We start from the raw sequence: 27,904 nt of genomic DNA on the forward strand, positions 1-27,904 counted from the left end.
TCCGGACCATCAGTAAGGTGGTTATTATGAATATAGAACCAACCAAAAACATCATAGGTCCAGCATATGAGACTGTTATGAGAGAAATTTTTCCACCTAACCTCGATCAGGTGGAGAGCTGGTGGTTACAGGGGAATTAGGCAAGGGAGGATAAGAGCAGAAGTTAAAAACATAGAAAGGGAATGAGTAGCTACCTAGCTATCGCTCCGATTCGGACGAGAACACTGCCTCGTCTGAATCACATCCCTCAGGTCCTGCTTACCTCCTCGTGACCCACGATTCCTCTTGCCCCTGCCCACAGGTGGGGGAGGAGCGCGAGCCGCGACACTAGCCTTCTGTGCCCGTCTTTGATCCTCAGAACGAGACGGGCCAGGACCCCTATGTTGTTCGGGCTCGGACCTGGACCTTCGTGGAATGAAGGATTTAGCTGAGCAGCTGAGCACGCCCTTGCCTCCATGAACTTCTCGACAGAGGTACCAAAAAGCTCAGAAGGCGAGACCGGAGCATCGAGAAGAAAGCCCCTTTCTTTCTTCCCGATGTCTGCCAGGTTCACCCACAGATGTCTCTCCGTTACTACCATGGCAGCCATAGACCTACCCATGGCGGAGGCGGCCTGTTTGGTAGCACGGAGAGAGAGGTCTGTGGTGCGGCGCAGCTCGGCCACCTGGTCAGCTGAAAGGCCCTAGCCTTTATCCAGGTCCTTCAACAGGTCATCCTGATAGGCCTGAAGCACTGCCATCGTGTGCAACGAAGCCACCGCCTGACCTGCTGCTGCGTATGCTCTGCCATTTAAGCGGGATGTATCCTGGAGGGGCTTAGATGGCAAAGAGGAAGATTTAAGAGAGGATGTTTCCCCCACAGAGAGATAGCTAGCCAGCATCTCTTCTACAGGGGGCATCTTCTCATAGCCATTTTTGCGCATGCCCTCGATGTTAGCATAACTCGTATGCTGAAACCGATGGATGCGAGAAGAAAATGGCCTCTTCCATTCTTTTTCGACTTCTGCATGTAAATCAGGCAAGAATGGAAGGCTCACCTGGGCTGGAGGGCTATGGTCAGATTAATAACGCTCATCAAGGCGACCTCGCGGCGTTATTTTGCTGGTACGTTTCCATGGCAAGTCTAACTTTGCTGTGGCACGATCCATAACCTCTAACAGCTCCCCATACGCAAGGCAGGAGGATTGAGAAGGCTCAGCCTCAGCTTCTTCACCATCCTCAGACATCTCCTGCTCTTCCTGGGTAGAACCCAGCAGAGCACTAACTTCAGTATCAGAAAGGGTTAATGACAACACATCTTCCTCCTGAAGTTCACTCTCGTCTGCCGCCGAAGAGCGTGAGAGGGAAAGTCCCTCTCTAAACTCCTCAACGAGATCCACCTGTGATCCCCACAAGCTCATTCTCCTCCGTGCCTCGGCAACGGCGGGTCCTGAGCCGCGGGAGACAGATGGCTGTTCTTCTTTCCTCGAAAAGAGAGACAAACGAGAGCGGAGCTTTTTCATAGGAAAACGCTTACTGCACGCAGATCGCCCCCCTCAAGGACATCAGGTGTCAAATAACGCAGACACGGATGCACGCACTGTTTAAACGCCTTGCTAGTGGATGCCATGATAAACAAAGAAAGATCGCTCTTACCGTGGTCATTTCTCAGATGCATGCTTCAAAAAAAACAGTCAATGAAGATGAAGAAGATAAGTGACGGGTCCTACGCGCGCGTATTTATAGTCGCGCCGGTAGTGATGTCAGAGGCTGTCGCCGGCCAACACATTGGCGTTTTTCAAAGTATGCTTCAGACACGGGTCACGACGAGGTGTTCCCCATAGTGTCCCCTAAGAGGACGCAGTTCGAAGTTCCCTTGACAGGGAACCAAACAGTTACTGGTCCCCAGTGACTTCCAGAGTATTTTTCCCCTCCTACTATCAAAGTCAGTATGGATCAGCAACTGTTTGGTTATCCAGATTCTTCAAAATATGTTATTTTGTGTGCAGGACAAGAAAGAGATTAATATACTCTAGGTTTGGGACAACATGTGAGTGAATAAACATTGACAGAAATAATCTAATTTCTAATTTTTTTGAGATCGTGAATTGGTGGGATTTTTTGATAAATGTGTGCCAAAATCATCACAATTAAAAAGATCTAAAGACTTAAACTACTTCAGTCTATGTGCATTTGAATTTATTTAATACACGAGTTTCAAAATTTGAGTTGAATTACTGAAATTAACTTAAACTAAACCTTTTTGTGTTTTGAAATTAAACCTTGTGTGTTTTGACAGTATTAACACAAAATATGACTTAGTTCAGTAATCAGGCACAGTTTGAAGGGCTTTTTCATTTTCGTATGCGTGCTTTGAGTGTGCTCAAAATCTGCACACCAGAAAAGCCCACAAATTAAATTCAAGTATTAAATATTTAAATAAACAATAAGGCTTTAAAGCAGCTGCAAAAAAAAAAAAAAAAAAAAACTTTTGTGAATAATTGCAGTATCCCATGAGAGTAACTCTACCGCTGAGTTAACACTGATGTTAATGTATGTCGCAGTATATTAATTCCACCCCCTGTGCATGCCACTGGGTAAGGTTGTATTTCACCAAGAAATTCAATGTTAAACACCAGTATTTTTTTTAATAAATTGAAATATTTCAGATTCAACAAAAGCATATGTAATCAAATAACAAGCTCATAGCTCACAGTAGGTCATCTTTAAAGGTTTTTACATTAGCATTTAAAATCAGCTCCTTTATGGAGACAATTAATGGGATTTTGACTTCTGGAACCCAACTGATGCACTCTGTAATTTAGTTTAGTCACACAGAATTTCTGCTTTGTGCTGCCCAACAGATATCGGCAAACATTTTTGACACCCAGCTTACTGTTCCTGATTTACTAATATCATGTGTGTATTTCCACTGCAGAACAACAGCGCAGCAGCCGTCGGTAAATATGTCTCCAAAGAAGACACCAGATTAGGCTAATATAACTCTGAAGCAAATGCATTAGTTGTATTACTTTATTAATTATTCAGTTACAATTTGCACTTGAGTTGTTTCAGATCACAGACTTGATAGTTATTATAAAACTGCACAAAAAAGATCTAATATACAACTAGAGAAAGCCATCTGTTAGCATCTTAATGTTTTTTTAATGATTCTTAATTTTTTTTTTTTTTTTACTAAATCTTTCCAGAAAATTTCATATTTTTATACACATTTGATTATTTTATTTGGAATGACAAATACTAATTAGAACAACAGCATCCAAATATTCACAAAGAGCCTATTATGTTTCACCTGACAATAAAGACAATGCAAGTTGCAACCACATTCACACACACACACACACACACACACACACACACACACACACACACACACACACATACACGTTTGTTTTTGTGTAAAGTGTGTTCATCCCATAGGTGTAATGGTTTTCATACTGTACAAACTGTATATTCTATTGCCCTTCACCAACCCTAAACCTAACCCTCACAGGAAACTTTGTGCATTTTTACTTTCTCAAAAAAAAACAAATTCTGTATGATTTATAAGCGTTTTGAAAAATGGGGACATTGGTTGTGTCCTCATAAGTCACCCTCTCCTTGTAATACCTGTGTCATACCCATGTCATTATACAGAGTTGTGTCCTGATATGACACAAAAACAAGAGCACAGAGACACACACACACACACACACACACACATATTGTGTTCCTGTAGCTCAACTGGTAGAGCATTGCGCTATCAAGTCCAAGGATGGGGGTTCGATTCCCCGGGAACACATGATAGGTAAAAATTGATACCCTGAATGCACTGTATTTTGTTTAAAGCACTATATAAATAAAGGTGACTTGACTTGACTTCTGGATTTAGCGCTGCTGATTAAAGAGCGTCAGTGGATGAATGTCACAGTTTTGTATTGTGTTTTGAAATGGTAGGCATAGCCTAGATTTATGCTTTCAGGTTGAAAATAAAACTTATATAGTACAGTTTGTGATCTAAAATGGTAATTGTGCATTAACAGCTGTCAACCATGTCAGTACGCAAATGCGCTCTCAGAACATATTTATATTACGCATTTTTTTTTATTTCGGTCCACTGCGGACCACACACACACACATATATATATATATATATATATATATTTAATGACTGTATTATGTAATGAACATATTTCATTTAAAATATCACAGCACATTATTGTAATGAGATCTGAAGGCTAAAATGACATAGAAAATTGATTAATAAATAAAAACTTGATGGCCATATTTGGTCTTTGTTTTCTTATGACTATGGAGTGAATTTTGACCCTAACATTTCTTGGCAGGCTTTGTGAGATCTGAGCTTTTAGTTCTACATTTTTTGAGGTAGTTAATTACAAGTTGGGAAGTTGTAATCATTACTTCTCATCTCGCACTCTTCCTCTTGAAAATGTTTCAAGTCATTACAGATGCTGCATCTATTCTGTCCCTTTACATTTTTGTCATTTAGAGGTCAGAAACTCTGGAATTAAAGAAAGTTCAGAGTTTCTCACTCAGAATTATGACATTGTGGTGGCATTAATTTGCGTTCAACTTGCACAATATTTCCAGCGTAACTTGATATGTCTCCAAAGAAGACACCAGATTAGGCTAATATAACTCTGAAGCAAATGCATTAGTTTTATTACTTTATTAATTATTCAGTTACAATTTGCCCTTGAGTTGTTTCAGATCACAGACTTGATAGTTATTATAAAACTGCACAAAAAAGATCTAATATACAACTAGATAAAGCCATCTGTTAGCATCTTAATGATTTTTTTAATGATTCTTCATTTTTATTGATTTTTACTAAATCTTTCCAGAAAATGTCATATTTTTATACACACACACACATACACACGTTTGTTTTTGTGAAAAGTGTGTTCATCCCATAGGTGTAATGGTTTTTATACTGTACAAACTTTTAGTTCTATGGCCCTTCACCAACCCTACACCTAACCCTAACCCTCACAGGAAACTTTGTGCATTTTTACTTTCTCAAAAAAACTAAGTCTGTATGATTTATAAGCGTTTTGAAAAATGGGGACATATAGCGTAACTTGAACTATCAAAACTTCCCACTTCATAAGTGCAAAAACTGCTCACTGGTAACATCCGCTATAATACAGTGACACTTATGAAATGTGTTGATCACAATAAAACTGATTTCTCCCCACATAAAGGTGTAGTTACGTTTCTAGTAGCAAGGACCTTTTAATGAGTCACTCATGAGCTTTACATTTTTAGATGCCTTTTTTAGCATTTGGACCTTTTTCCAAGTCTTTAGAATTTCATGCTGTTACCCATAAACCATTGCACATGTGTGTGTGTGCGAGTAAGTTTAAAGAGACTGTAAGAGTGAGATGAGCGTCATGAAGAGAATTATGAAATTATAGTAGTGTGAGAGCTGAAATACGGCAGAACACGTGAAGCTGCTGTCTGTGCCATTGGACAAAAAGGTCACAAAGCCAATGGTGGCTCCTTCCACGTTCTCCGTGACCCAGTTGTGGAACTCAGAGACACGTGAATACACCTCTGGGAAACCTTCTTTAGCGCAGCCCAGACTCGTCCCAAAGCTGGTGATTCCAGCCTGGACCCACACAGAATCCTGTTTGCACTGTAGCGGACCTCCAGAATCTCCCTGCAGACAGAGAAAGATGAGCTGTGAAAACACAACTGATGCGTTGCTTTAAAGGGGTCCTATTATGCTTTTTAACTTTTCTAACTTTAGTTAGTAAAGCTTGAAGCAGTCAATGACATTGATTCATGGAGGACAAGAATAGGAGAGATTAAACAGCAAAAAGTATTGACCTACAGTGCAAAGGCTTTAAATAAACTTGTGTATGTAACTTCTAATGTTATCATTATAATAATAATAATAATAATAATAATAATAATAATTCATTAGATTTATATAGCGCTTTTCTAGGCACTCAAAGCGCTTACATAGTCAGGGGGTACCTCCTCATCCACCACCAGTGTGCAGCATCCACCTGGATGATGCGACCGCAGCCATATTGCGCCTGAACGCCCACCACACACCAGCTTACTGGTGGAGAGGAGATAGAGTGATGAAGCAAATCAGCATATGGGGATTGTTAGGAGGCCATGATGGTCAGAGGCCAATGGGCAAATTTAGCCAGGATGCCGAGGTCACACCTCTACTCTTTTCGAATGACATTCTGGGATTTTTACTGCCCACAGAGAGTCAGGACCTCGGTTTAACGTCTCATCCGAAGGACGGTGCTTGTTGACAGTATAGTGTCCCCATCACTACACTGGGGCGCTAGGACCCACACAGACCACAGGGTGAGCACCCCCTGCTGGCCTCACTAGCACCTCTTCCAGCAGCAACCTAGTTTACCCAGGAGGTCTCCCATCCAGTTACTGACCAGGCTCAGCCCTGCTAAGCTTCAGTGGGAAACCGGTCTTGGGCTCCAGGGTGATATGGCTGCCGGGATTATAGAGTATATCAAAATGCCACTTCAGAATGTATTTATGCAAACTTTATTTTATTTGATCCAAATCAGACTTTTAGTTCTTCTAAATCTTTGCAGCATGTTAAAGGAATGGTTCACCCAAAAATTACAATTTGCTGAAAATCTTGAGGCCATCAAAAATGTAGATGAGATTAGGACAAATGTGTTATTGCATCACAGTCTCAGCAATGCATCATTTGCAGTGAATGGGTGCCATCAGAATGAGAGTCCAAACAGCTGATAGGAACAGCACAATCATCCACAAGTAATGAACTCCTGTCTAGTCCATCTGTCATTTTAAGAAGCAGAAACCTGCATGTTTATAAGAAACAAATTTGACTATAAAATGTTGCTTCCGGTTCAAATATAAGTCCTCTATTCATAAGATTGTTTCCTCTGGTGAAAAATGTGCCCTGTCTGAATCAGGAGGGAAATCTGATCAAACACTGTTAACAACACAATAGAGTCCAAACAGCTCTAAACAAATATATTGATGGATTTTAACAGAAGATGCACTTTTCAGCTTTAGTCTTCTCAAGATGTTAACTGATGGACTGGAGTGCTGTGGATTACTTGTGGATTATTGCAATGTTTTTATTTGCTGTTTGGACGGCACCCATTCACTGCAGAGCATCCACTTCTGAGCAAGTCAAGTCACCTTTATTTATATAGCGCTTTAAACAAAATACATTGCGTCAAAGCAACTGAACAACATTCATTAGGAAAACAGTGTCAATAATGCAAAATGATAGTTAAAGGCAGTTCATCATTGAATTCAGTTATGCCATCTCTGTTCAGTTAAATAGTGTCTGTGCATTTTATGGAATGCAATTTTTTTCCAGATCTGTTATAGACGGTTTCATCGGGTGTACGCGCCTGGCCCTAAGTTAACTTCCGGTCTGTGTTGTGTATATCGGTCTGGCTGCGGTGCCTTCTACAAACGCAGTTAAAGTTAAGGTGATGAGTAGACTGAAGTTGGGCTCAGGTGGTTGTGATGTGGGATGTGTTTCCCATACATTTATTTATTTTTGGAGACTCGCCATGATTTTAAAACTGATCGATTTTCAAAAAGGCTTCGTGAATAAAAATGAATAACGTTACGTACTGCATGTTTAATAATAATATATCCTTACATTTATATGTTTAAATATCAAAACGAGGCACAGGTGTTTTTATATCACTATTTCTGAAGGAAGACTTGCATGTTATGTGCCTGATAACGCAGCGTTTATGAGCGTACAGTACATACGTAACCTAGAGACGTTATTTGTAAGTGTAGGCTTCTTTTGTTGTTGTTGTTGTTATTGTGAATCTCCCAATTGAGGTACACTATGTGAAAATTTCAGGTTAATGTTCTTGTTATATATTTTGGTTGCATTTGTGAGTTAATAAAAATGTAGATGTATAATATCAAAATATCAATATATCAATTGATATACTTCTGTATCAAATCGAATCGTAATCGTAATCGTATCATAATCAAAAATTTTTAGGTATCGGCAAATATCTAATCGCTGGGTATGAGAATCAAAATTTTATGGTATCGTGACGAACCATCCGATTTACACCCCTTAAAGTTATTATAATACTGAAGTTGCGCATACAGAGTGGCACAGAGTGCTAATGTGCATCCTGTGCTCAGAATGATGAACTTGAAACAACACGGAGTCACAGTGTGCAGACTGCACAGCCCTCCGAGTCTGCATAGAAAAGTTAGTACACACATGCTGCTCTGCTCATGTTCATGTTCAGTTCACTTGTCACAGCAGTTCAGTCAGTGTACTGTTTCAGTAAGTTAATTACTCCGGGATATTGGTTAATTTAGACTCAGAGAGAGTGTCAAACATGTTAAAAAAAGTGAAAAACTTAAGTAATTTGTGGGTTTATAATTCACAACAATGAGATATATTCACAATTCTGAAAAGAAATTTCCATATTGTAAAATATAAACTTGCTATTGTAAGAAAAAAAGTCAGAATTGTGGAAGGCTTGTTACCATGGAAGATTATACTAACATTTATATTAATAAAAAATAGACTTTATTCCTTGCAAATGTGAGTTTAAATCTAACAGTTTGGACTTTTCTTCTCAAAATTGCATGTTTATATCTCAGTTCTGAATTTTTTCACACATTTCTGAGTTTATATCTCACAGTTCTGATTTTTCTTCTCTGAATTCAATGCTTATATTTCTCAGTTGCAAGCTGACACATATCAATTCTGTATTCTTCTCAGAACTGCAAGACAAAAAGTCCAGATTGTGAATTCACAACTAGCCCTTTTACTGTGCTGGAAAAAAGCTTCTGTACTCACCTGACAGATTCCTTTGTCTGCTCTCCCTGCACAGATCATCTGTGCTGTGATTGTAGCATCACCTACTGGCTTATACTGGCAGCTGCACTGTGAGCTGCCCACAACCGGGACCTCCACCTCCTGAAGAGCCTGCGGAGCCGGCAGCGGTTCTGTCAAACACAGCCTCTGAGAGTTAGGAACACAACAGCACTAATGGAAGATCCATAACACCCTCAGTCTAGCGGCTTGGACTACAAACAGTAGTGAGATGTTCATCTTTATTTTTATTTTTTCCTTCTTGTGAAATGGGAAAACCATGTATGATAAGAAAGTAAGTAAAAAATAAATATAAATAAAAAAATATAAACCTTATTTTGCAACACAGTAGTAAGCTATTTACTGTGAATGCAATAATTCTTATTCCTTAGCCATTAGTAAATAACTAGAAGAAGCTACATTCGCATATTCAAGTTACAAATGGCTGCACCTGCTCTTACATTAAAAATATCTCTAAAATATCTCTAAAAAAGTCTACTATAAGAATAAATGATAAATGAGAATCCTCATACAACTACTCAAAAAGAAAGAACATAAATCAAAATTACAAAAACATGTCCATGTCTCATTTCCCCACAAAAAAATATAATAATAATTAATTAACTAATTAATTGTTTGACATAATTGCAATATTCCTAAAAGTGCCGGGGCAGATTTCCTAAGAAAATGCATTCTTCTGTAGTTTACCTGTGTATTTACGTCATACCCATAAATAAAGACAAGAAGGTTCAGGTTCTATAGCGCATGTCCGATCAATATATCAATAAAATCAATATACATCCCACTCATTCCTACTTAACTAGGCAAGGCAAGGTAAAGCAAGGCAAGTTTATGTATATAGCACATTTCGTACACAATAGTAATTCAAAGTGCTTAACATAAAAGATAAAATAATCATGAAGAAAAATAATACAAAAATAAAAACAAGCAATTTTAAACCTTTGGAAATTATTTAAAAATGGACTTATTTAAAATGAATTTAAAACAGTTAAAAATAGAAAATGATTTCACATAAAATACAGTGAATACGTAAAATACAGTGCAATCAATTCGGACATTGCACAGTGCTCATTCAATAAATGCACAGCTAAACAGATGGGTTTTGAATTTAGATTTAAATGTGAATAGTGTTTTAGCACATCTGATCTCTTCTGGAAGCTGATTCCAGCTGCGGGCAGCATAGTAACTAAAGGAGGACTCCCCTTGTTTTGTGTAAACCCTTGGTATTTCTAACTGACTCGATCCTAGTGATCTGAGTGCTCTGTTAGGTTTATATTCAGTGAGCATATCTGCAATATATTTCAGTCCTAGGTCATTTAGTGACTTATATACGAGTAAAAGTACTTGAAAATCAATCCTAAATGTAACTGGAAGCCAGTGTAAGGACCTGAGGACTGGTGTGATATGCTCAGATTTTCTGGTTCTAGTCAGAATCCTGGCAGCAGTGTTCTGGGTGAGCTGCAGCTGTCTAATGGTCTTTTTGGGAAGGCCGGTGAGGAGCCCATTACAATAGTCCACCCTGCTGGTGATGAAGGCATGAACAAGTTTCTCCAAGTCTTTACTGGAAACAAAAAATCTAATTCTTGCAATGTTTTTTAAATGAGAGTATGCTGATGTAGTTACTGCTTGGCATGACTACTGAAACTAAGGTCTGTTTCCAGAATCACACCAAGATTCCTGACTTGATTTTTAGTTGTTTGACCAATAGAGTCAAGATATGCATTCACCTTGCAAACTTCATCTTTGTTTCCAAATGCAATGACTTCAGTTTTTTCCTTGTTTAACTGAAGAAAGTTCTGGCACATCCAACTATTAATTTCATCAATGCATTGGCAGAGGGAGTCAATGGGGCTGTAGTCATTTGAAGATAAGGCTAGGTAAATCTGGGTATCATCAGCATAGCTATGATAGGGAAATTGGGTCTTTCTCATTATTTGACTTAGTGGAAGCATATACTGTACAGGCTAAACAAGAACGGTGCAATAATTGAGCCTTGTGGGACTCCGTATGTCATTGACGTCCACTTAGACTTATGCTCTCCTAGACTTACATAACAGCCTCTCTCTTGTAAGTATGAACTGAACCATTTGAGTACCATCCCAGAAAGCCAGACCCAGTTTTCCAGTCTCTCTAGTAGTATGTTATGATCGACAGTGTCAAACGCAGCACTGAGATCTAGCAATACCAGCACCGATATTTTGCCAGAGTCATAATTTAAGCGAATATCATTTATTATCTTAATGAGTGCTGTCTCTGTGCTGTTACGCAGAAGTAAGATTGAAAATTGTCCAGGTATCCATTTGAGTTTAAGTATTTGTTCAGCTGACTAAAAACTAACTTTTCTATAATTTTGCCTATAAAATGAAGATTAGATATTGGTCTATAATTGCCCAAATGGTGTTATCAAGATTGCTCTTTCTCAGTTGTCAGTTTCTCAACAGTGGCAAAAAGAGAACGAGTGTTGTTATAAACGAGTGTTTTAATAAAGTTACTGTTTATAAGGTTTGAGAATAAATTCTGTCTAGCTGTGTCTAGTTTCACATTAAAAGCATGAAGGCTGTCTTTATAGATGCTATAGTGAATTTCAAGTCTCGTCTTCCGCCACATCCGCTCAGCTTTTCTGCGTTGTCTTTTCATAGTCTGAACTGCTGTTGATCTTCTCCAAACTGATTTCTGTCTGTTTGTTTTCTCACTTACTATTACTACTATTACACTTGTGTTCTCGTTAATGCATCTCCTTCTGACAGAGACCGATCTAGATTCAGTGGAAGCAGAGATCAATATATCAAAGAAAATACATAAGTGATCAAACAGTGCTACGTCCTTAATAACAATGGATGAAATGTTTAGACCCCTACTGATGATTAGATCCAGAGTGTGTCCACTTTTGTGTGTGGGTCCACGCACATGCTGAGTCAGGCCAAACGTGTTTAGAACCATTATCTTTTCTTTTTTAGTTTTGTTTTCTGCATTGTCTACATGAATATCAAAATCCCCTGCAATAGCAATACAGTCAAACTCTGAGCAAATTATTGATAACATTTCTGTGACCTCTTCAACAAAGGCTGGAGAGTATTTTGGAGGCCTGTAAATAATAATAAACAGAATCCATTGAGCACCTTTCAGCACAATCCCTAGATATTCCAAAGACAAGTACTGACTAAATGACACTTGCTTGCATTGATAGACATCTTTAAATATAGCAGCTACACCCCCACCTCTCCTAACAGTCCTGCAGACACTCATGTAAGTGAAGTTAGGAGGGGCTGCTTCATTGAGGACTGTTGCACTGCAGCTGTCTTCTAGCCATGTTTCGTTTAGAAACATAAAATCCAGATTGTTTATGGCTATAAAGTCATTGATTAGAAATTATTTATTTTTTAGTGAGCAAATGTTTAAATAAAATGCTAACTTGACGACAGTGCTTTGTGTCTTTACATCAATCTTAGTTTGATGCATAATAGGCCGAAGATTAGATGAGTTTGCCCTTCGGCTTGAGAAGGCCTTAGACTTTCTATCACGTGATAAAACTGAAATAGAGAAAGCTACAAGCACACTGGGTTCTCGCATGTTCTGTAAACATTTGTGAATGTTACTGCTATTATAGCGGGGACCCGACTTATTTCAGAGCTGCTATCAGTAGTAGCTGTTTTGATACATCACAGTCTGTCTGTGAGCAGCTATGTGGGCAGGGCTCAGCCGGGATAGTGTCCGTCCGCAGTGCTTATTTTGGCTGCATGGTGTTATCAGTGTCCTTGTGGGATATGTCAACCACATGATGACTCGGACCCGGTGTGTGTGTGTGCTGAATGGATTGACACACTCTACTGTAGGATGATGAAGGGAAAAGTAGATATTGTCCTTAAGCACTCTAGCACCAAGTTTGTTTCGGTGGAAGCCATCTGGTTTAAACACTGATCCGTGAGTGCAGTACACCTGCAAAGCGTTAGCACTCATTAGCTTGTCATTAGCGTTTTCATTCGAACCTATCGCTTATTTCTTTTCTCCTCTCCTCTCTCTCGCTCCAGTTTTTCACAAGTTCATCAAACAACCGCAGTAAGGATATTTCATCAAGCACGGTGAGTAATGGCTTCTCCTGCTATTGTTATTTGCACCTCTTGTCACATGTACAGTTTATCTATCTCTGTCGCAGATGAGGGATTCACATGTGATAAATGCAGGGAAATAGTTAGGCTGACAGAGAAGATTTCAGAATTAGAGACACGCATCCAAACTTTAATTGAGGACAGTAAGAATGTTAGGGCTCTAGATACGGCTTTGAATGCATCTAGCTCAGGGATTCCTGTACATTGTTCGCTTCCGGCAACAGAGCCCCAGCAGCAGGGCAACTGGGTGACGGTGAGGCAGCGTAGTCGTGGGTCAAAACACCGCTCTTCTGTTCCGATCAAAACATTAAACAGGTTCTCCCCACTCAGTGATGCACCCACTGAGAAACCTGATGAAAGTGCTCTAGTTATTGGTGATTCTATTGTACGGAACGTGAATATAGAGACACCAGCCACCATAGTCAAATGTTTAAAAGTGCTGGCTAATGCTAAACGTAAATACAGTAAGATTGTTATTCATGCCGGCGCTAATGATGTTCGACTTTGCCAGTCGGAGATCACTAAAAATAACATTAAAGAGGTGTGTGAACTTGCAAGCACGATGTCAGACATTGTAATATGCTCTGGTCCCCTTCCTGCTTACCGTGGTGACGAGATGCATAGCAGATTGTCATCACTCAATGGCTGGATGTCTAAGTGGTGCCCACAGAATAACATAGGTTTCAGAGACAATTGGACGAGCTTTTGGGGCAGACCTTACCTGTTGAAAAAAGATGGTCTTCATCCCTCCTGGGGTGGCGCCACTCTTCTCTCTAGCAATATGGCAAATAGTCTTAGTGTTTATACTTGACTAACTGGGGCCCAGGTCAGGAAGCAGACAGACTGGCTAAACCGACCGTCTGCTAGCTGCCTCACGCACAAAGAGACCATTCACCTAGATATCACATTATAGAGACTGTGTCTGTTCCCCAAACTAGAAAATACAAAAAAAAAAAAAACGTCCAAACCAAGTTAAGATTAACAATTTAATTGAGGTTCAACACATAAAAAACAGATGCAATATGGATAAACAAATGATAAAGCTTGGCTTACTGATTATCAGATCCCTTTCTACGAAAACACTTTTTGTAAATAATATGATCACTGATCATAATATAGATGTGCTCTGTTTGACAGAAACCTGGCTAAAACCTGATGATTACATTATTTTAAATGAGTCCACCCCCCAAGATTACTGTTATAAACATGAGCCTCGTCTAAAAGGCAAAGGGGGAGGTGTTGCTTCAATTTATAACAACGTTTTCAGGATTTCTCAGAGGGCAGGCTTCAAGTATAACTCGTTTGAAGTAATGGTGCTTCATATAACATTATCCAGAGAAACAAATGTTAATGATGAATCCCCTGTTATGTTTGTACTGGCTACTGTATACAGGCCACCAGGGCACCATACAGACTTTATTAAAGAGTTTGGTGATTTTACATCCGAGTTAGTTCTGGCTGCAGATAAAGTTTTAATAGTTGGTGATTTTAATATCCATGTTGATAATGAAAAAGATGCATTGGGATCAGCATTTATAGACATTCTGAACTCTATTGTGGTTAGACAACACGTTTCAGGACCTACTCATTGTCGAAATCATACTCTAGATTTAATACTGTCACATGGAATTAATGTTAATAGTGTTGAAATTATGCAGCCAAGTGATGATATCTCAGATCATTATTTAGTTTTATGCAAACTTCATATAGCCAAAATTGTATATTCTACTTCTTGTTACAAGTATGGAAGAACCATCACTTCTACCACAAAAGACTGCTTTTTAAGTTATCTTCCTTATGTATCCAAATTCCTTAGCATATCCAAAACCTCAGAACAACTTGTTGATGTAACAGAATCTATGGACTCTCTCTTTTCTAGCACTTTAAATACAGTTGCTCCTTTACGCTTAAGGAAGGTTAAGGAAAACAGTTTGACACCATGGTATAATGAGCATACTCACACCCTAAAGAGAGCAGCCCGAAAAATGGAGCGCAGCTGGAGGAAAACAAAACTAGAGGTATTTCGTATTGCTTGGCGGGAAAGTAACTTATCCTACAGAAAAACATTAAAAACTGCTAGATCCGATTACTTTTCTTCTCTTTTAGAAAAAAACAAACATAACCCCAGGTATTTATTCAATACAGTGGCTAAATTAACGAAAAATAAAGCCTCAACAAGTTTTGACATTTCCCAACACCACAGCAGTAATGACTTTATGAACTACTTTACTTCTAAAATCGATACTATTAGAGATAAAATTGCAACCATTCAGCCGTCAGCTACAGTATCACATCAGACAGTGCACTATAGACCCCCTGAGGAACAGTTCCACTCATTCTCTACTATAGGAGAGGAAGAATTGTATAAACTTGTTAAATCATCTAAACCAACAACATGTATGTTAGACCCTATACCATCTAAGCTCCTAAAAGAGGTGCTTCCAGAAGTCATAGATCCTCTTCTGACTATTATTAATTCCTCATTGTCATTAGGATATGTCCCCAAAACCTTCAAACTGGCTGTTATTAAGCCTCTCATCAAAAAACACAACTTGACCACAAAGAACTAGTTAATTATAGACCAATCTCGAATCTCCCTTTTCTGTCCAAGATACTAGAAAAGGTGATATCCTCATAATTATATTCCTTCTTAGAGAAAAATGGTATATGTGAGGATTTCCAGTCAGGATTTAGACCGTATCATAGTACTGAGACTGCTCTCCTTAGAGTTACAAATGATCTGTTCTTATCATCTGATCATGGGTGTATCTCTCTATTAGTTTTATTGGATCTTAGTGCTGCGTTTGACACAATTGACCACAACATTCTTTTGCATAGACTTGAACACTTTGTTGGCATTAATGGAAGTGCATTAGCATGGTTTAAATCGTACTTATATGACCTTAATCAGTTCGTAGCAGTGAATGAAGATGTATCATATCGATCACAAGTGCAGTATTGAGTACCTCAAGGCTCAGTACTAGGGCCGCTACTCTTCACGCTTTATATGTTACCCCTGGGAGATATCATCAGGAAACATGATGTTAGCTTTCACTGTTATGCTGATGATACTCAGCTCTATATCTCATCGCAGCCCGGTGAAACACACCAATTTGAAAAACTAATGGAATGCATAGTCGATATAAAAAACTGGATGACGAGTAATTTCTTACTGCTAAATTCTGAAAAAACAGAGGTGTTAATTATAGGATGTAAAACTCTGCTTGTAATAACCTAGAACACTGTCTAAGACTTGATGGTTGCTCTGTCAATTCTTCGTCATCAGTTAGGAACCTAGGTTTGTCTTTGATCACAATCTTTCCTTAGAAAGCCACGTTTCTAGCATTTGTAAAACTGCATTTTTCCATCTCAAAAATATATCTAAATTATGGCCCATGCTCTCAATGTCAAATGCAGAAATGTTAATCCATGCATTTATGACCTCAAGGTTAGATTATTGTAATGCTTTATTGGGTGGTTGTTCTGCATGCTAAGTAAACAAACTACAGCTAGTCCAAAATGCAGCAGCAAGAGTTCTTACTAGAACCAGGAAGTATGACCATATTAGCCCGGTCCTGTCAACACTGCACTGGCTCCCTATCAAACATCGTATACATTTTAAAATATTGCTTATTACTTATAAAGCCCTGAATGGTTTAGCACCTCAGTATTTGAATGAGCTCCTTTTACATTATAATCCTCTACGTCCGCTACGTTCTCAAAACTCAGGCAATTTAATAATAACTAGAATATCAAAATCAACTGTGGGCGGCAGATCCTTTTTCTATTTGGCGCCTAAACTCTGGAATAACCTACCTAACATTGTTCAGGAGGCAGACACACTCTTGCAGTTTAAATCTAGATTAAAGACCCATCTCTTTGACCTGGCTTACACATAACATACTAATATGCTTTTAATATCCAAATCCGTTAAAGGATTTTTAGTCTGTATTAATTAGGTAAACCGGAACCGGGAACACTTCCCATAACACCCTATGTACTTGCTACATCATAAGAAGAATGGCATCTACGCTAATATTTGTCTGTTTCTCTCTTATTCCGAGGTCACCGTAGCCACCAGATCCAGTCTGTTTTCAGATCAGAGGGTCACTGCAGTCACCCGGATCCAGTACGTATCCAGACCAGATGGTGGATCAGCACCTAGAACGGACCTCTACATCCCAAAGACAGCGGAGACCAGGACAAATAGAGCCCCAGATACAGATCCCCTGTAAAGACCTTGTCTCAGACGACCACCAGGACAAGACCATATGAAACAGATGATTCTTCTGCACAATCTGAATTTGCTGCAGCCTGGAATTGAACTACTGGTTTCGTCTGGTCAGAGGAGAACTGCCCCCCAACTGAGCCTGGTTTCTCCCAAGGTTTTTTTCTCCATTCTGCCACCAATGGAGTTTCGGTTCCTTGCCGTTGTCGCCACTGGCTTGCTTAGTTGGGGTCACTTAATCTACAGCGATATCGTTGACTTGATTGCAAATAATATGCACTGACACTATTTAAAATGAACAGAGATGACATCAATGAATTCAATGATGAACTGCCTTTAACTATCATTTTGCATTATTGACACACTGTTTTCCTAATGAATGTTGTTCAGTTGCTTTGACGCAATGTATTTTGTTTAAAGCGCTATATAAATAAAGGTGACTTGACTATGGCCCCAGGAAAGATTGAAGTTGTCGATGAAATACACTCCTTTTATATTGCAAGATCTTTGTAGCCATGTATTCAGCCCAAGCAACCATGAAAACATATTTATTCCCCTTGCTGGGAGTGGTCCACTGATGAACGACTGAACTTTGAGTCTTTGAAGTGTTTCAAAGAGTTCACTGAAGTCCTTCCTAAGGAGTTCTGACTGCTCTTTCTGAATATCATTCTTTCTCACATGGATGATAATTTAATTTGCAGTCTTGTGCTTCATCAGAATGTTCTGAAGTTCCTTGTTCACATCAGAGACCGTTGCTTGAGGAAGGCAGCATGATGTTGTCAGTGTTGGGAGTAACGGCGTTTAAGTATAACGGCGTTACTAACGGAGTTTAAATTTCAGTAACGGAGTAATCTAATTAATTACTTTTCCCATTTTTGTAACGGCGTTATCTTTACTGAGAATGTAAAGTGTCACGTTACTACAATTTGGTTGAATAAAGCGCGACATCACGTGTCATGTTTTTGGCTACACATCAGCTGCCTTGAGAGAGCAGGAGTGGGGATGATGACGCCATTGCAAATCCGATGATGATTGGCTGGGTGGGTGGTGACCTGCTCACGCTGTCTCACTGCACGCTAGTGATGGGAAGTTCGGTTCTTTTCCGCGAACCGGTTCTTTCGGACGGTTCGATTCAATAAACCGGTTGAAAAAACGGATGCAACCGGTTCTTGACTCGAGAACGAGAATCAGGCTCATCGGTTCTCAAATCGGACGCATCCGACAGAAACGGTTCTCGGTTCAGTGTACTGGTGTTCCGAAAACCGATGCAACCGATTCTTGACTCGAGAACAAGAACCGCTCCAGCAGTGGGCGTGTTCCTTCGTCATCTGGCTCAGCTCGGTGTTCATCTTCAGTTCTCTCTTCACAGCAGTTCAGTCAGTGTACTGTTTCTGAGGGAGTGTCAGCCACATTAAAAAAGTTAACAGCTTAAGTCATTTGTGGATTAATGCTTATTGGAGAGGCGAACCGTTTCAAACGATTCAGTTCGATTCGGTGAACTGGTTCAACCGGTTCACTGAGAAGAACCGGTTAAATCGAATGATTCGTTCGCGAATTACTGCATGCTCTGACAAACGCTAAACACAAGACAGCGTCAGCGATAATGGCGTACTCGAACTGGAAGTATCGGCACTACTTCTCGTTAATTGAAATTAAAGGCATGAATGTTTCTGTAACATGCACGCTATGCCCAGGAAAAACTGGGCCTAATATACAGTTACAGAGATTTGCACTAATTGCCAGATTTCCCTTTGTTTCTTTTTACCAAAGTTTACATTTGTTTGTCTTAATTTTGCACTTGAATTTTATTTTCAATATTTATTTTTTATGTTTTTATTTCTATGCATATCATATGGCAGTCTGCAATCTATTGAATTCAAATAAATACATTTTCCAAAAAATCGTAGTGTTTTTATTCTTCAATCAGTTAATATAAACATCTTATACATTAAAGATGTTAAAGGACGTAATAGCGTCATAGAACATAAAAATAACATCACAGTTACCTTGCTGAGTAACTAATTACTTTTACAATGTGGTAACTGAGTTACTAAATCAATTACATTTTGGGAGAAGTAATTTGTAACAGTAGCTAATTACTTTTTAAAAGTAAGATGACCTACACTGGCTGTTGTAGTCCTGCTACTAATGTTTCTGATAATAGAGTCACCCACTATCAGAGTCCTGGGCTCGGCTGCGCTCTGAGCTGAATGTCCCTGTCTGCTCAACCCTGAGCGCCTGTTAGTAGCAATGTTAGCTGCTGGCTGATCCGATCCATGTTTAATCACATTTGGGGATTCCTCACCCACATTCATTAATGCTTCAAATCTGTTGTCAAGATGTTTAGGGGGAGTAAGAATACCAGTATTTACAAGCCTTGTCATAGTCGAATCTGGGGTAGAGTAAGCTACGGCAGCAATACGAGAAACTCGTGACAATCTGATATCTCGTGTTCCTTTGGGTCTCGCTCCCTGTTTGTGCCATCGATTAGTGTGGCGATTAGTTTCGGCTTGTTCCTCTACACTTGGTATAAACTGTTGAGATCTGCTAAGTGTTCCGTCTGTTTTGGAAGTCCAGAAAGTGACTTTGTTTCAAGAATTACAATCCTTTGTAGAAGTTTGCAGCAGTTCATGCAATAAGTAGGTCCAACAGGAGGCATTTTCTCTCTTCTATTTGAATGTTGGCAGTTGTTTTTCTGTCTCCGGAATGTAAGCTGCTGGCAGTGGGAGGCAAAGTCTTCTTTTTGTAGTATTATTCCAGTCCCAAAGAGTTTTTAGTTTTAGTGTTTGTGCCAAAAATCTGTAGTTTGAACACTGTGCTGATCTGCTGAAGTAAAAATCTAAAAAAAAAAAAAAAAAAAAAAGTACAGAAATAAGAAGCAAAGCGCAAAGCAATAAGCTAGAACGTCCGAACGGTAGTGAAGCCGGAAGCAAACATCTATGCATTTTTTTATTTTTTAAAGTAGGGTTTTAAACTAACATTAATTAAAGTGAATAAAAGTATTTATAAATAATTGACCTTTTATTACAGTAGTTAATTTTTTTTCAGAATGGATTGTTTTCTTAATCAAATAAATAAACGCACACAGACACACACACTATTTTACTTTTGTTTTTAGAATTTTTTTTTTCTTAGATTTTCTTAGATTTTGAGAGATTCACTTGTGTACTCAGGTTGTCAAAGCTACATATATTAAAGTATGAAATCAACAGAGTAATTAATTAATGCAGAGTTGTGTTTATAGAGGTAAGAGCTGTAGAAATTGTACCCTGTGCATTAAAAATGTGCTTCAAACATGTATGTTTATGTTGTGAATGGAGCACTCACGGTTTTTGCCAATGTTTCCCCAGCCTGTAGCCCAGCAGAATGTGGCATTGTGAAAAACGCTCCCTTTGGATGCCAGGCAGACTGGACGGATGTATGGAGTGAAGGTCACAGACTGGCTCAGTTTCATCAGGGAGATGTCATTATTGAACAGGGTGTTGTTGTACTTTGGATGGACGGTGATGGACTGAATACCAACTCTTACTTCATTTGGATTGGCAGCAGACGTGGTCTGGGTTTGTCTTCCCAGGTACAGTGTCCAGCTGTTGAGGTTAGTCCTATTACGAATAGAGATAGAATAAACATTTGCTTAAGATAGAGAAAAGTTTCACAAAATTTGCTACCAGTCTTATGGAAAAATAGTTTAAAACTTAAACAAATATTTCACCCAAAAATAAAATGCAGAAAATTTACTGAACCTCAGAGCTTTCTTCATCAGAACAGATTTGAAGTAAGCAATATTATGTATAGGGGACTCATATTTTAACTGGATGCAATTTGATGTTAAAAACGTCTTAATGCTGGATTTGTTTCATCTTTGGTCTTCTCCAGATGTTAACTGATGGACTGGAGTGCTGTGGATTATTGTGATGTTTTTATCAGCTGTTTGGACTCTCATTCTGACGGCACCCATTCACTGCATAGCATCCATTGATGAGACACTGATGCAATGCTATTTCTACAAATCCGATGAAGAAACACACTCATCCTGATCTTGAATGGCCTGAGGGTGAGTAAATGTTCAGCAAATATTCATATTGGGGTGAACTATTGTTTTAAGCTGCTAAAGATGGAATAGTCATGCAGCAGCGCTTCTTACGAGATGATGCAGTGAGCGGCCGTCATCACCCACTGGCTGTGGATCAGGGTTCCTCCACAGATGTGTCTGCTGTTGTAATGGACACTGACCTGCCAGGGCCAGTTACCCACAGGGGCATCAGTGCCACCCACTACACGTGTATTTAGAGGAGCTACTCCACAGTCTGCAGCCACTAAATTATGTGCACAATATACACAATATATTCTACTAGTAAAAAGTTTGGAATAAGATGTCTCAATGTTTTTGAAAAAAGTCTCTTATACTCTTATACGCAAAACTGCATTTATTTGATCTAAAATTCAGTAAAATAACAGTATTATTGTGAATATATATATATATATATATATATATATATATATATATATTTTTTTTTTTTTTTTAAGTAGCTGTTTTCTGTGTGAATCTCTTTTAAAGTGTAATGTATTTCTGTGATGCTCCGCTGTATTTTCAGCATCATTCCTCCAGTCTTCAGTGTCACATGATCTTCAGAAATCATGAAAATAAGATGATTTACTGCTCAAGAAACATTTCTGATTATTATCAGAGTTGAAAACGGTTGTGCTGCACAATATTTGTGTGCAAACTCTAAGAAAAGGCTTCTTTCCAAAACGAAAAAATCTTAATAATTCCAAACTTTTGCCCAGTGGTGTATTTTGTGCTGCTCTTATTGTTTACCGTCTGTGCATTTGAGCCTGTAGAGTAAACCATTTCAAACTTTTAAAGAACTTGCCTAATCCAGACTTCCCCTGAAAGGAGTAAATACATATGCTAATAATAACCTATGCAGTACTTCTTTTATGTAAATGCACCCTGTTTTAAGGAAGTTTTTACACTCTTAACTGGAAAATGAAAAAGAAAGTAATGATTAACGTAATTATTGATTCAACATAGTGAAAGCATTAGAAACAAAAAAGCATCAGAGTTTCTACACATTTACAAATTTGACCTTTTTTTAAGAAAATGTAATTGAGACACAATTCACATTTGACTCTGCAAACACACATACCTAAATACTCATAATCAAACTCACCCTCCGTACTGAACATCAAGCTGAGCAGGATCACTGACAACTCCATGGCTGAAGTGAAAGACTGGGAAAGAGAGCTGTCTTATGTCTTTTCTCTCTTTAAATCACCTGTATGACGTGTCTTCTCTGTCTGTCATAAGAAGGCCAATTGTTCATGTAATAAAACAGGTTAGACTTGTCTCATTCTTTCCTATAAATGAATGTTTGCATGATGATGGCGATGCCAGTACAGCTAAAACACAACCTATATTATTTATTCTATAAATAAACTCAATTTATACTTTTACAATTTTTGCATAGACATTTTAGACCAATTAGTCTAACCAATTATTAAAGACCTTTTTTTGCATAGTTTTTAATATTAGAAAAAGATCAACCAACATAGTCCTTTTGTAAAAATCCTTTATTTCATAAAAACAAACAAACTTTTACTGACATTGTTGTCACCTTGGCAACCAAGTACATCTTTATTTACTTATTTATTTACAAAATAAAAACATAAAGTTTAATTAGAGGCAAAACTGTTGTGCTGGAAATGAAGCTACAACTAAGATAATTTGTGTTGAACTGTTTCATACACTGTAAAAAATGTGACTATTTCTTTCATTCTTGGTTTAGATTATGAGGTTTCAAAATGTAATAATTTTATGATAAAAATTTATATTTGAATGTTATACTGAAGCTCAACTCTCATTGTTAAAAATCTTTCTAAGTTGTTGAAAACTGTGTTATGAGACTCTTTTGTTAGCATTATTTGAACTGGGTTTATGCACACAGTGTCAATGCAATGCGGTGCCACATAGTAGTGTTTGCGTCTGATATATTTCTGGACATAGACAGGAACTATGAAGCTTTGCTTTGAATTTCATGTTCTGTTGTTACATCTAAAAGAATCAGATTAGCTCCAGTTGTATTGTTCTCTCCTTTGGCTTGACTACATTGCTCTTTTGTGTATTATTGTCATTTGTAAATAGCTTTGCATTAAAGCATCTGCTATACATGAATGAATGTAAATGCAAACTTTGAAAGACTGTGTTATCTAGAAAATGATTCAACAGGTCAGACTCTAAGCACATATGAAGGGTGAATGATGACACTCATTAAAGTCATTAAAGTAATTTACTATGTTGGTATTGACTCCCATGGTATGGAAAACAATTCAGTGGAAGCCAGTGGCTGTTTGCTTACCAGCATTCTTCAAAATAATTTCTTTTTTTTTTGTTCAGCAAAGGAATGAAAGTCATACAGGTTGGAGGGTAAATGGAGTAAATGGTGACAGAACTCATTTTTTTACCTTTTGAGAATGTCATTTATTATATAGCCCTAGAGGAGACCTAACATACCACAGTGTTTAAATAAATGTTGATGTGTGTAACAGTGGCCCCTTTGTGAGGGGCCCTGTGTTCCTAATTTTCTCTCATTTTCATTCCCTCTGTCACTGTAAATATTTTTACTTTTTTTGTTGCACTCTAATATTTCTTCCACAGCCCATTCTTCCTTTACCTTTCTAAACTGTTGAAACCTGTCTAAACTGAGCTTGAGAAAGAGTGTAGTCTGAATCAACAAAGGGTTATTCGCATGATTGGTAACTGTAGGAGCCATTTTAATGCAATTATATATTTGTCCATTGGGGGTGCTCTGACATTGGCATATTAGGAGCACATGGGTAATTAGACAACAGGTGTATTGGTAGTGGGAAGCACACAGTTTTTGACCGTGTTAAGCCATGTACTACGTGGAATATTATGCTGATCGTGCTTCTAAGATTGTGTTGGATTGAATTTAATGGTGCTTAACCATGCTTCATTGTTAAGAGTGATGTTCAAGGACATATGGAATATGGACAATGTTTGTGCGCTATATTATGCAAGGTATGGACTTTGATTCTTTGAACAACAAAGAATGAGACACTACAAGAAGCTAACTGGAAGCAACGTTAATCAATTAGAGCACAACAAATAAAAGACATTGTTGCATCTTACATCTGTGTTCATGGAGTTTATACGCGTTGATTACTTGCTCACTCCTATTACCAATACAACAGCAGCTTAATGAAAAGCTGTTACAGTAACATTTAAAATACATAACAGCTAAATTAATGTTTCAAAATATAATATATAAATATTTTAAAAAATGCAGTTAAAATACATGTTGAAGAAATTCACCTAATTTCATTGAAATAAAAAATAATATATTCAAAAAAATTTGAATGAGAAAGGAATTAGTTGAACAAGCAGTAAACAAGCACTGTGTTTGTCGACACAGACTAGTGACAGAACTAATGAATGACTAGTTATAAAACTAGTTCTACTACTTTACTGATGGTTGAATTTGACATTAAATGCATTGTTTCTGCACTATTTTCATTAGGTCAAACGGAAAAATGCAAATGATCTTAAAGTCACAAATCAAATTATTAACAAGTATTGTAATAAATGTGTATGTTTCACCCTTTCTGACTTTCTCACCTCTCTCTTTCTCACCCTGTCTCTCTCACAAAGAAAAAATATGGTCCTTTTTGCTCGACAGCCTATACAGCTCTCGTGTGTCTGTGGTGTCGGAGAAAAGCTCCGCTAACGAGGGACACCTCGTGGTAAGATCACAGAGAGGCTCAAAATCACTTCCAGAACATCCCTGGCTGGTGGAATGACTAAAATACCACCTCACCCAGAATGACTAAAAAAAAAAAAAAAAAAAAAGGCTCTCTGCTGCCCTCTGCTGCTTTCTCAGGATATTACTGCACACTCCTGTTCCATGAAGCAGCTGTTCCCCTCCTCACATTTATACCCGACCTGTCCATTCACAAGGGTGCAACATCTTGTATAAGGGCAAAGACAAGATTGTAAAATTTACATTAAATCATTTATGGTGGACGTACAATAGAAGCAATCAAACCAACAAGAAAGCAACAATATGTAAGTGCTTTGATATAAGTACTTATAGTACAAGTAGCAGTGTTTTTTTTATAATAATAACAACCTCAGAGCTCACAGTAGTTTAGTCTTTAAATGTGTTGTTAATAGAATCAGGTTTTACTTCAGGAACTTGACTGATTAACTGTATAGCAAACTATCAAACTATTATTTGTGCAGTACTGTATATACTTTCCATAGTATAGACATTTTCTAGAATAGCAAAACTGACCTGCTGAAAATGTGCAAAATATTGCATCCCACAGTGCATTGTGGGATATTTTTCTCTACAGCTTCTCTATTCTTCTCTAGCAAATCTCAGCTGCACATCACCTGTTCGCTCCAGCTCCAGAGGAAGTGAGGCAGAATCTCCCCTCGTTCTGTATCTACAGGCACACATCATATCCCACCACTGAAGTAACTGTGACTGGACTTTGCATTGCTGCAGCAATATCACAACATTATGTAATATGTCTATTATTTATCTGTTCCTTATTATTTATGGGATCTAGGTTTGGGCTTTAACATCACTGTTGCCATTGCTATGCAGTGGGGATACTCTAACGATATTTCGTTGTTATTATGACAATGACAATAAAAGATAAGATAGGAGGATATATAACTTCCATATCCAACTCCATCTGCATTGTTAGATCATGCCTCCACGCCAGATAATTAAGATCAAGCCCTGGACGCCAGATCCTGTAAGAAATATCTGTTTTGTCTGGTAACAGAACAACTAGTCAGCAGAGCTGTCCACCACCAAATCATCGGCATATTTAATAATGTGCCTGTCTGGATAATGACTTCTGCACCTGTCAGAGTATAGAATAAAATAATAGAGGTGGAAGAATACAGTCAACTGAGGAGTAAAGTTCTAATGTCCTGCATTTACTCATAATCTTTGAGATCTTCTGGTCAGAAAATCCAAAATCCAGGTTTAATAGCATTAAATGCTGATGGAAAATGTATAAATAGCCCAATGAGCAATGAATCTCAATAGCTGGGTTTCCATCACCGGAAATGCTGAATTTCAAATAAAAATGCCTTAATTCACTAAAATGTTTTTACGCTTGGTTTTTGACTTGTGCAAAAAATGGTTAATGTGAATAATAGAAGATGGACATGCATTTTGCAAATAAATTCCTCTAAGCTCATCAAAAAAATCATTTGACTTTGCACTATGGGTCAGTAAATCCTGACTAACCAGCGGACCGATCTTGTTCCACAGCATCTGAAATGTTGTTATATGGTCATTCGGAAATGCCCAACCAAAGTCTGTCATCAAAGTATTTCTGTATAATTGCCTCCTAGAACTGTTAAAGACTGCGTTCCTTACAGCAGCATCCACCTCCGAAAGCAATGACCGCATTCATTGTGTTTCGTCTGCTCGTTCTGAGAAGCAAGTAATTTATTACATAGGAAAATTATTAAATTCAGTAGCTTCTCCTACTTTTCTTAGTTATGTATAGTGCCAGTTTATCAGGAAGTGACGATTTTGTTCTCTTTGTCTCTCTTTGAAACAGTGCTTGTTTGCAAATGGTTTGTGCGATATTCCAGTTTCCGCAAGTTAAATTCGCAACTTTGGATGGAAACCCAGCTATTGTCAAATTATTTGATTCCATAAAGCAATTCGCTCAAGCTCAATCACTGTAACAATGCTGGGAAACTTTGATATTGAACGCATTGATATTACCATTGACTCTCACTCATACTATTATTGGAATTTATTTTCAGGCCCAAATTAAAAGTATACAGAAAATCCAACTAAATAATACATCAAATAAGTAAAAATATAGACTACAACTAACTGTATTTAATGTACTGTGCCTTAATGACATTGTTTTAAGATATAAGAAAAAAGTTTAACATGGTAGCTGCTTGTGGTCCATCCAGCCTTTCTCTCTGGTTTTATTACAGTCATACTTTTTATGGTTATTATAGAACATATGAAAATTACAATTTAAAATTGCCATTTAAAGCATTAAAATCAAAAAATTAAAAGTTAAACGAAAAATAAAAAACAGACTACATTTGAGCTGGTAAGAGGAAAATACATGAACTCATTTGAGCTTCATAACTGGGATTGTATTAGTTTACATTTGATGTACCATTACAGTTACTTCTATCATAAAAATATGCTTGTATGTCAGTTTAAAATTATGCATGTCACATTTAATGTCAAACAACAAATATTTTAAAATAAATTATATTTTACTCAGAAATATTGTATTATATTGCACTTCGCCTGATTAGCATGCATCGCCTGCTCCTGACAGTAAACACAACGTCTCAAATCCACTAAACCAGTGATTCACAAACTTTTTATACCAAGTACCATCTCAGAAAAAAATTGAAGTTCCAGAACAGTTCAATCCAAATATTCAGATTTGTGTTTGTAATGCGTTTATTGTTTTTGTCTCGTTCCCCCGGGACATGCAGCATCACAATATGTTAGGGGGCATAACATTTCCGTCACACGCTTGAGTTATTCGGGCAATCACAATGCACTGGATAGCTGGCCAATCAGAGCACACCTTGCTTTTCAGAATAATATAAATAATAAAATGATGAGCGTTGAAAAATCTACGTGTTTCAGAAAGACGGGGCATATAGGAGAAACAATAATGTACAGCATGT

The 27,904-nt window shown here is 38.0% G+C and overlaps 1 protein-coding gene across 1 annotated transcript; it reads right to left on the reverse strand.

The window, feature by feature from the left end:
- Positions 1–5,214: 5,214 nt before the first annotated feature.
- LOC132122560 (testisin-like) lies at positions 5,215–22,499 on the reverse strand. Its single transcript, XM_059532934.1, has 5 exons — positions 22,356–22,499; positions 21,326–21,497; positions 20,509–20,783; positions 8,812–8,960; positions 5,215–5,661 (listed from the first exon to the last, which is right to left on the reverse strand). The coding sequence occupies exons 1-5, from the start codon at positions 22,399–22,401 to the stop codon at positions 5,362–5,364; spliced, it is 942 nt and encodes a 313-aa protein (XP_059388917.1). The 5' UTR covers positions 22,402–22,499; the 3' UTR covers positions 5,215–5,361.
- Between the last annotated feature and the right edge of the window lie 5,405 nt (positions 22,500–27,904).

Source organism: Carassius carassius, chromosome 40 (genome assembly GCF_963082965.1).
Source record: "Carassius carassius chromosome 40, fCarCar2.1, whole genome shotgun sequence".
Classification (NCBI taxonomy): Eukaryota; Metazoa; Chordata; class Actinopteri; order Cypriniformes; family Cyprinidae; genus Carassius; species Carassius carassius.